The 10567-nt window shown below is 60.0% G+C and overlaps 1 protein-coding gene across 2 annotated transcripts; it reads right to left on the bottom strand.

The window, feature by feature from the left end:
* Positions 1-4482: 4482 nt before the first annotated feature.
* On the bottom strand, positions 4483-9892 carry SLC38A7 (solute carrier family 38 member 7). 2 transcript variants are annotated; one of them, XM_084269985.1, is made up of 10 exons: positions 9461-9892; positions 9054-9252; positions 8820-8964; positions 8345-8443; positions 7779-7836; positions 7327-7441; positions 6970-7117; positions 6685-6884; positions 6379-6433; positions 6049-6288 (listed from the first exon to the last, which is right to left on the bottom strand). In XM_084269985.1, the coding sequence occupies exons 1-10, from the start codon at positions 9725-9727 to the stop codon at positions 6186-6188; spliced, it is 1389 nt and encodes a 462-aa protein (XP_084126111.1). In that variant the 5' UTR covers positions 9728-9892; the 3' UTR covers positions 6049-6185. The 2 variants fall into 2 exon arrangements, with proteins under 2 accessions (XP_084126112.1, XP_084126111.1); XM_084269986.1 differs by lacking the exons at positions 6379-6433; positions 6685-6884; positions 6970-7117 and having other exon boundaries at positions 4483-6288.
* Positions 9893-10567: the final 675 nt, after the last annotated feature.

Genomic DNA, 10567 nt, shown 5'->3' with positions numbered 1-10567 from the left:
AGCAGAGCTCCATTGGGTTATTAGAACAGAAATACAATATGATTTTAGGCAAGAATCAAAAAAACCCCACAAATCACAGCACAGAAAGGGCTCATATGTACAAGCAGTGGGGTTTGACAGAAACACTCTCTACTAACCTGAAGCAGATCACGAGGAGTAACTAAACCTTGCTGCTGATTCTGATGATGACAAACCTAAAGTCTTCCACAAATTGGGAAACAGCCTTATAAAAAGTAATTTCAAAATTACTTTAGGCTGAACTGTGGATTTATTTTTATTTTTTAGGAATTTGCAGAAATGCTGCCACTGGGTTTCAAGCACTGTAAAGACTTTAGGCCACACGTACCACACGTGGAGGATAGAACAGCTCAAGGGACAGAACCAAGCAGCCCTTTCACTGATCAGGTTCTACATTCCTGTCCAAAACCATCCTATAAAACACATTAAAAGCACCAGTGCCAAGCTTGTTCTTCCAAACATGGCCTCTTACCTGCTTCTCACACCCATGCACAAACAGGACAGATGGAGAGCAGCACACCTGCCCAAAGCCCCTGTGAGAAACGCTCCAAGGGGGCATGAATATGATACTGTAGTTAAATTCCATTTCAGGATATCTATCATTCCAAAATCCAGAGAGAAAAGCCTTACTGTGTAAGTCACATTAAAATGAGCTACTGATTAATTCTGCCAGTTCAGATTTGGTGGGGGGGGGTTACATATAGAAAAGGCACCTGAACATCCCAGGTGCTGGAAAACAGCACACAAGCCCGGTCAGGCAGACGCTATGATGCTGCTCAGACACACCAACTTCAGGTCAGCTGCTCCCCAAACACACATGTCAGTTCCCACATGTGAAGGTCAGTTAAGCTTCAGGTCTGGAACCTGCCACATCAAGTGTGACACGGCTGCTTCAGGCACTGTCAGACCTCCAGCAGGACTGTTTACCAAAAGCACAACCCAAACAAGCAGCTCTCACTTCCGACTTCCCCTTCAAGCCACACACTGCAGGATAAAGCTTCCATCAGAGGGAAGTTAAGGAAATTTAGGGACCTGTCCTCAAAGGCTTTGTGCTCTTTTCCCACACAAGAAGTGGTTTAGAACAGCTACTTGCAAAGGCAGAGGAGAAACACAGCTTCCACACAGCAGGGAAGGTTACAGAACAGAAACCTGGCCAAAACAGGTCACATCCTCCACCGTGATTCTCAGCGATCAGTGTTCCCTATACAAGTTAGGGATGACCCACCACAGGGGCACAAGACATCACTGTCCACTTTCCCTAAATTGCATTTGCACATCTTCTCTTCCACTCACTTGATGGTGCAGCAACAGGAGCCCTCTCAGCATCAATCAAAACAATCTGAAGACCTAAGAGCACGATGCTAGAGGGATAGACAGGACTGGGTACTTCTCTAGATGAGGAGACAAGCTTGCGCTTGGTTTGGAGACACAGGGCCAGGAGGATCTCAAGTTCACAGCAAGCTTTAAGTGATAAGGGCAGGAGAAAAAAGCCAGGACAACAAGAAGCCCAGGGAAGGCAAACAGGTCTATTAACAACAAAGTCTGTTTCCTGTAGTACACAAAACAGTCACCTCACCCAGGCTCCTGCCTATAATTTTAGTCAACACTAACACAGCTACCTAAGAAACAGGAAGCATTTAAGTTCTGCACACTAAGAGTGACTTGTCCTGGGCCATACCTGTTTTGTTACCCACTCAAAAAGAAAAATCAAGTGAAGAGTCCCGCTGAGGGCAGATGTCACCCTGCCTTCCAGCAAGGGGGAATTCAGAAACAAGACCATCCAAACTCATGACAGGTCACTAGACCACGAGTCGCATGTTTTAACGTTCATCTCACTTCTGGTTCCACGTATGGTCCAGACCACCCACGGCTTGTTGGATTTACACTGCGGCTGCTAGCCAGCCACGCTGTAGAAAAGACAATGTGGAACCGATCCGAGTTAAGAGAGCTACCACAAAGGAACTGCTTCTGACCATACAGCATCTGTGAAACCGCCAACTGTTGCCATTTCCCATCCTGAAACACTCAAGTCCACTTTATGGGGCGGCATGTTTGTGACTGGGCGACAGCGTCGGGAAGCGTTTCTTCCGTGTGGCGAGCAGGAAGGTTATGTCATCAGCTTACTGACTAGAGCTGAGTGCTCACAGGCCGCTTGTTTCCTCAGGGTAAGCCCCCCGCAACGCCGATCTTCTAAAGAGGCCACCGAGCCAAGCGCAAGGGGTAGGCGCAGCCCCCGGCCGCGCTCCGAGGCTCTCAGAGCTCCTCCACCTGTCACGACCAGCGCTACAAAAGCTGCCAGGGAAGAGAAAACAGCTAAAGGGGAAAAAAAACCCCACCACAAACAACCGGCCCCCATGAAAGAGCCAAAGCTGAGGCGCTGCCTGGATCCGGCGGCCCGCCGGGGCCTTCCTCCCGCCCTAGAGCCGCGGGCGGCAGCTCCCCCGCCTTCCACGGGCACCTGGAACCACTCGCGTCCCCCGCCGCGACCGGCCCGGGCCGAGCGGGAGGCCTCCGAAGTTTGCTCGGCCGGTCCCGCCGCCGATCGGGCGCCGGCTGAAGGAACGGGCGGCGGCCGAGAGGCGAAGGCCGAGGCGGGTTAGGGGAGCGGCGCGGGCCGGGCCGTTGGGGCCCCGCGGGCCGCCCCACACGCACCCCGGAAACGGCACGGCGGGCCGAGCGGGCTCCCTCTACCGGCCCCGCCGTCCCCCGCCCCGCTACGGCCGCTCCCCCGGTGCCTGTTCCCGCCGCCGCGGCCTAACCCCGCCGCCACCCCCCCCTTCCCGCCGCCAGACCGGAGCCGCGAGCCCCACCGCCTCAGAGGGCCCGGGGCTCCCGCACCCCCCGCTCCCCCCAACGCCCGCCCGCCCGCCCGCCCGCAGCCCCCCCCTCTCCAGCGCTGGCCGGAGCCGCCCTGGACACAGCGCTCACCTCAGGGGCCGGAGCGGGGCAGCGGGCTCGGGCCGCGCGCGCTTTTATCCTCTCGCCTCCGCCGTTTCGCTACAAAATGGCGGACGGGGTCGCGCGCTCACGTCGCGGCCTTTCCCCTCCCCCGTCCCCTCGCGGCACGCCAAAGGGGGGGGGCAGGAGGAGGGAGGCGGCGGCGGGGACTCGGGGAGGCGGGGCCTCAGCCGAACCTCCCGCCCTCCCGGTGCGGCGCTCAGCCAATGGGAGCGCCGGGCCGCCTGCGGGATGTCCAATCGCCGCAGCGCGACCTCTCTGCCGCCCTCCCCCCCCGCCCCTCCCCGGCACTCCGCGCGGAGGAAGCGCTGCGCCCATTGGCCGAGGAACGGACGGAGTCCTTCCTACTCCGTTGGCCAATCAGCGCTGGCAAGCCTCCGGTCTTCACGCATGCGCTTAAGCGGCCAACCCGGGCTGACGAAATGACCAATGAGCGCGGGGCGGGAAGAGGAAGTGGCGAGGGGCGCCAAGAGACGCGCGGATTCATTGCGGGGGGGGGCGGGGAGGGGGGCAGGCGGCGGCGGCGCCCCTCCCCAAGTGATGCGATCCGCCCCGCCCCACTATCCCCCCCCCCTCCCTTCCCGGCGCGGTGGTACGGCCCCAAGCATCGCGCTTCCCCCCTCCTGGCAGCACAGTGGTATGGGCCGGGCCCAGGCAGTGGAGCTCCTCCCGCCCTCACACACACCCACACCTCCCCCTCCGGTACCACCTTAGTACGGCCCGGGGCGCCGCGTCCTCACAACATGGCGGCGCGGGGCCGGGTGTAAAGGAGCGTTCGCCGGGCGCTGTAGTGCCCGCTCTGACCCCACAGCCCCCTGCCGAGAACGCGCTGCCCGCTCGCCGGCTTCTGGCACGGAGAGGAAACTTTTAGACCTTCTCAGCTCTCCCCGCCCCAAATGCCAGAGCGGCACCTTCCCACCCGCCTCAGTTCCCCTTCCCGCCTCGGCCGCCCCCTACCTGCCTCAGCCCTTCCCGCCTCAGCCGCCCCCTCGCCTCAGCTTCCTCAGCCACCTCCTACCTGCCTCAGCCCTTCCCGCCTCAGCCGCCCCATGTCTACCTCAGCCACCCCCTCGCCTCAGCTCCTTCAGCCGCCCCCCACCTGCCTCAGCCCTTCCCGCCTCAGCCGCCCCCTCGCCTCAGCCCCCTCAGCCGCCCCCTCGCCTCAGCTCCCTCAGCCGCCCCCTACCTGCCTCAGCCCTTCCCGCCTCAGCCGCCCCCTCGCCTCAGCCGCCTCCAGCCGCCCCCTCCCCGTCTTCCCGCCCCGCGGTGACCCGGGGAAGGCCAGCCCTGGATCGCTACCCCCGGGGTACGAAGCCATAGGGCCTCACCTCTGGCAGGGGAGCCTCCTCCTCCGCCACGGGGTCATCACTGTAAAGCCACCCCGGCCCCCACACCATGCCCCCGGCAAGGCTCCGAGAGCCGGGCTGGTGGTTTCAGGGCATGGCCTCAGCCTGGGGTCCCATCTGGGAGCACCCCCAGTCCCACAGAAACCAGCTCACGCCTGCCCAGTGCACGCACCATAACATCACTTTAATTTACTGAGTTGAGGTTCCTCCGCTCCCTGCACATAGAAAATAGGTTTAAAAAGGCCGGTGCCCACAAGCAGGGGTAAGGCAAGCAGAGAAACGGCCACTGCACCTCCGTATGGCCTGGCTCTCAGCTTCCCTGGGAGGTCAAGGGAGCCCAGCAGCTCCCCGGGTAACAACCAGGGATGGGGGAACACTGCAGCTGCCTCTGCTCTGGCTGTGGGACCTCCTGGTGCCAAGCTCAGGAAAGCCAGAGCCACAAAAGCCGCCAGGTACCAAACCCCTCTTGGTCTTGGGGACAGGCAACCAAAGGCATCTCGGCCTTGGCATCTGCTGAGCCTCAAGCATCCCGGTCCTTACTGAGCTCCAGGGGGGAGCTCAGCACCCAGGAGGTGTTGGGGTGCTTGTCTTTATGTCTAGGGCTCCCCCATGCCCCAGCACCAGCTCTCAGGCAGGAGCCGGGTGAAGGGCCTTGGAGGCAGCCAGTGCCAAATTGGGAGGGAGGGGGTTGCTGGAGCCTGGCTTTGTCAAAAGTTGAGGGCGCAGAAGTCAGAGGTACCTCAGGAGAGGTGGGAGGAACATAAGGGTCCCTCCCAACATTCACGCTGTGCTCGGGGCTTCTGCCTCCTCCCCTGTCTGGGTCTCCTCCTCACAGATGCAGCAATAGATACATGCAAATCCCTCCATTCCCCAGGGTTTCAGAAGTCAAACAAAGGAACCCAAAAGAACAAGAGCGGTTTAGTCTTGAGGTTTAACATCCCCAAGCAAATCCGAAGCTGGGAGTCCTCAACCCAGCAAAAGCAGAAAGGAAACTATCACCCAGACAGGGAACGGAGGGACAGTCCAGAGCAACACCAGCCACAGAGAGTGTAAACAACAAAGGGTACAATATAAAACAGAGCAATACTGACTGCTTTTCCCCAGAACATCCCTAAAAAACTACGCCCAGCCTGGTCCCATTCCCTGCACACCTCCTGGAAGAACAGGATCGTAAATTCAGAGAAGAGCTGTGCTCTAGCATGGAGTCTCCAGTGGATCCGTGCAGCCCCAGCACCTTCTCCAGTGAGGCAGCAATGCACGATTGTCATCCTCATCCTCCAAAAAAACCCCAACACCCCAGGCTGAAGGCGAGCACAGCTCCGATGGAGGGAGATGTAAGAGTACAGGCTGGAGACCGGTGAGGTGAGCCATGGGAAAGCAGAGCTCAAACCAAACCAAACACTGACACAGAAGGGGACGATGGGGATGCTGCCCTGTCCCACCAATGTGATTACCGGTTCCCTTTCTGCCAAAGCCGCTGTCTCCCTCCAACACTGAGAGCAGAAGGGGTTTAAGCTGTGGAGAGGAGCTCCATGGTATGGGGGTGAGAGCAGCACGCCAACCGCCACCCCTCTGTGATACCTAAGGTAGTGATGTCAGCCCCAGAGGGGCAGAGAGGGCTCAACCTGGATTACAGGTCCCCTTGTAGTGATGCTCTGGCTTCACCAGGGAGTCAGGGCTGAGACGACAAAGCCTGACTGCCTGGTGTGTTAAGACAACGAGATACGAATCATCGCAGGGCTCTTCCAGCTGAGATAACAACATTCCTCTTGGATCTTTGAGGTGTTTTCTCCCCACTTCCCTTTGGTCCTTGGGGAAATCTGCATCCCTGCAGCAGCAGCACGGTCCAGCCTGGAAGAGGAGTCAGGCTGTGAGATCCACAAAGATGGCATTGGCAGTGGTCTGTCCGAAGATGAAGGCTCCGAGGGTGACCATGAAGACCCCGTAGCTGACCATGGCCCACCAGCTGTGGATACAGGACAGGGAGTGTTCAGAAGGCACCTTCACGCCAACATTCACAGGGGAAGCAGGGCCAGGGGAAGCACGTTCCCGTTACCTGATCGCCCTGGTTTCCTGGATCTCAGAGAGCTTGGCTTGAATCAGGCAGAGCCCTGAAAAGCAGAGGAGGCAATTCAAACCCAGGTGATGACTGAGCAGACACGCCACACGCCACGGAGCTGCATCCCCCGTGGCGGAGCAGAGACTCCAGTCAAAATAGTCAGGCTGCCGACCGACCTCATGCCACACTTCTGACCTTCTCTGACGGCCTCGTGGTTCCCCCATCTCCACCCTGCCCCTTCCCTCTTTGAGACACAAGGCTAAGGGACCTCTGCCAGCCCCCGTGGATCCCAGGATGCCCCACCTGGGAAGACGAAGATGAAGCAGGCGGCCAAGCCCCCAATGACGGAGATGACTTTGCCGATGTCGGGGATGAAGAGAGCCAGGAGGAGGGTCAGGAGGAACCAGCTGATGGTCTGAAGCAGGCGCCTCCTCCGCTCCCGAACCACGTCCTCCTCCACCGTCACCCCAGTGTAGCGGAGCCACAGACCCTCCAAGACAGCCCTGCGGGGCAAAGACCCAGAGCAGGGGGGTTTCCCTGTGCCGCCCCTCCTGCCCACACCAGCCCCTGCCTCCTCCCAGCGCTCACCGGCCGCAGAAGTGGAGGATGGGGTAGGACGTCAGCACGCAGAGGATGATGAAGGCCCGGGCAAGGGCAACAGGGATGTCATTGGAGGGGTAGGACAGCAAGACGTCCTGCTCCACGCCCGCCCCAAAGGTCAGGAAGCCGCAGACACCTGTCAGGAAGGGAACCCTCAGTGAGGAACAAGGACAAGCCTCCTGCACGTGTGTTTGAGGGACCAGATCCAGATGGATACGGCACAGTGGGTTACATGGACTCCCCACCCTTCCCGCTCCATCCCTCAGGTGACCAGAGGGTCCCTGCCCCCCACCCAGAAGCTCACAGCCCCTCCGAGGACTGTGCCACCAGCATCCTCTCACTCACCGGTGCCTGTGTAGACAAAGAGAGCGATCACCATGGCTGCTGTCACCACCACCCCCCAGGTCTTCACCTCCGGCTGCTTCATGCTGTTAAAGACCGGCACGCTGCTCACGTGGCACTGCCGGGGACACGGAGAGAGAGCGGGGACACACGATGGGCTGAGCCCTGTGGGATCTCGTGCATGACATCCCTGGGTTTGTCACGATACCGTGATCCCCTGGGTTTGTCACTGGAGAAGTGGGGGACAGGCTGCCCTGGACTTCCCAACTGGGACAAAATTGATCGGTCTCCAAACAGGGGTGGTGAGAGGTTAAACTGGCTTCATCCCCCTCACAAAGGTGAGCACGTGGGGAGGGTTTTGACTGAACACCCAGGGGAATGTCCCTGGACCGTGCCCATCTCCCTGTTTGGGCAGCTGTGGAGTAAGAAGGGGAGTGCGGGGCTCGTGGCCTTACCTGGAACCCGAAGCAGATGGTGGGCATGGCATTAAAGACGGCTGTCCAGCTGGAGGGGCTGCCGGGGAGAAACACCCACCGGTCAGACCAAGTATCAGGAGAAAAAAACCCCAAGGATCTACTTGGGCAGTGCTGAAAACTGGCCTAAACCTTGCCTTGCCTTAAAAGTCCCACTTCCCCACACCAGGTCTGGAAAGGTCCCCACCCCACAAGGCTGGGGACAAGCCACAGGGGCTGTGCTGGCCAAGGAAGCAGCCAAAACCACCCTGGAACTGAAACGGCCCTTGCACGAGGAACTCCAGGCCTGGCTGTATCCCAGCTGGGCCAACAGTGCTCCTCAAATCCTGCGATGGAGCCGTGGGGATCTCCAAGAGGTCTTTTCCTCTCCTCCACCACCTTCTCCTCTGGAACATGTGGAGATACAGCCACTCAGCAACTCCTGGCAGCCACGCACAGCGTCCCCAGGCCCAGGGTGAAGGATCTGTCCCTGTCCCTCGTAGCCCTTGCCCTGCCTGTCTCCGCCGTGCTGGGATGGCCGCAGCCGGCATCCGGCCTCTCACACTCACCTGGTGGGGATCTCCACAGGCACGAGCTCCTTGTCGGGCCAGATGTACTTGATGATGATGACTGCTGTGACGTACCAGGTGCCAATCACACTCAGGGAGCTGCCAGAGGGGACAGGAGACTGTCAGCGTGCTGCCTCCCCACTCTGCAGAGGGTCTGCTCCCAGCCTCCTCTTCCTCCCTGCACCCCTGCACTGCTGTGTGGCCAACTCCAAGACACAAGGCAGTTGAAAGCTGCTCTCTCCCCGCTGCCTCCAGCAAGGAAAAGGGAAGGACACAAGCCCTGGAGTACGACACCATTACGACACAGTGCTTCCCAGATGGGGAAACTGAGGCACAGCAAGGTGGAGGAGGAGATACCCAACCTCTCAGGGGTGAGAACCACGTCGCTTCCACCCCTCATCCCCCAGGACCGTGCTTACCTGAATACCCGCTGGTCCACCCAGCTCCCAGCCCTGGGGGTGCTCTCCCCACCCACCTGGCGTATTTCTGGAAGCCAATCTCCTTGGGGATGGAGAGGGGCAGGATGAGGAGGAAGGCGGTGATGCTGATGGTGAACTTGCGGTCTGTGTACCAGCGACTGCTCCCAGCTTCCTCAGGTTCCGTCACCAGAGCAGCAATGACTGTGGGCACAACGGGGCGGTCAGGTTGTCCCCTTCCAGCTGAAGGGACAGAAACTGGTCAGTTATTCCCTGCCATAGGACATGCTTACTCTTGTCCTCCTGGTCTCCGATGATGATGAGGAAAGCGATGCAGGTGCCGAAGGTGTAGACAGCGATGGCCACCTCGCACAGCACCCCAGGCACCTTCCCGCAGACGGCCCACACGACCTCCTGGTAGGTCCGCTCGTTGCTGGCCTGCGAGCAGTATGCCAAGATCACCAAGCCTCCGATGATGAAGATCAGCATGCACTGGGGTGGGGAAGAGACAGGGAGGGACACTGAGGCAATGGCATGACGAGGTTCCCCAAAACAGCCCACCCCCAAACGCACAGAGCATCTTTGGAGCATCTCACCCCACAAGCCAGGTCCTCCCTGACCCCCTTCCAGGGCTCCACTCCTCACCCCCACGTCCCCTCCCAGGGTGGGCCAAGGGATCATCCCTTCCCCACCCTCTCACCATCTGCAGTGTGATGCCTGAGGCCACGCCACCGGCCATGTTGAAGGCAGCGGGGAAGTTGAGCAGCCCAGCCCCGAGGGCAGCGTTGACCACGATGAAGACGGCTCCCAAAGCCGACGTGGCCCCCAGACCGTTCCCTTGGCTCTCTCCACTCTTGGGCACTGTCTCCACGCTGGGGCTCTGCAGCAGCCTGGCTCGTTCCCCGGCATTGGCGCTCCACTCCCAATCCTTGTAGTCGCTGTTGATGCTCCCGGTGCCCTGAGCCATCGTCCCTCCAGGGGTGGCACACGCCACCGTCCACGTCCCACTAGTGCTCCCGTACCGGGCTCGGCCGGCTGCCTTGAGGAGGGTCCTCAGCCAGCGCTGGCTCCATCAGGCAGGAGGGCGGCGGAAGGGCAGGCTGGGACCGTGGCAGCGTGGGGCTTGCGCTCTTCAGCGCTCCTGGAGGGGTGAAGGACAGCATCAGTAACAAGGGACAATCTGGGCTTCAGAGGGAGCCACAGAGGAAATGAGTTTGCTGGGACTCGGCTTGATGGTGGCAGCAAGCAGGTGTCTTCATGCCAGCAGAGATGGCAGAACTCGCATTCTGCCCCCTGAATCCAGGGTGAGGACACAGCTGCCATCAGATGGGGAACTGAGCCCCGGAGCAGTGGCCCGCCGGCATGACTGGCCCCTCTGCGGGCACGAGACCCAGCGTCAGGGCTCGCTTCCTGCTTTCCAATCCCAATTCCTGCAAGCTCTGCAAGAGCCCCCGTGCACGTGCTCCTGGGTAAAGGTCAAGGCTGGGCTCAACATGAACCATCACCCATGCACGCAGCACAAACACCGGGGAAAGCAGGACTGGCCCCTTGCCACATGCCCCGGGGGTGACCACCAGCACGAGACGTCTCAGAAACTTTTGGACGTGGGGTTTCCAGCCCCACAGCCCTTGGGCGCTGGACAGCCCAGATCTCAGCCCCGTGCCTCCAAACTGACCGAGATCAACCCCACAAAACCTGGCAGGGCTTCACAGGGACCTCTGCAGCCGGGGGAATGGCTCTTCAAGGGAAAGCTCTATTTTGTTCCCCCTAGAAGATGTCTCTCCCGAGACCCTTCTTAGCCAACCCT

The sequence above is a fragment of the Gallinula chloropus genome, assembly GCF_964237585.1.
Source record: "Gallinula chloropus genome assembly, chromosome: 13".
Classification (NCBI taxonomy): Eukaryota; Metazoa; Chordata; class Aves; order Gruiformes; family Rallidae; genus Gallinula; species Gallinula chloropus.
This window is presented reverse-complemented; position numbering and strand designations above follow the sequence as displayed.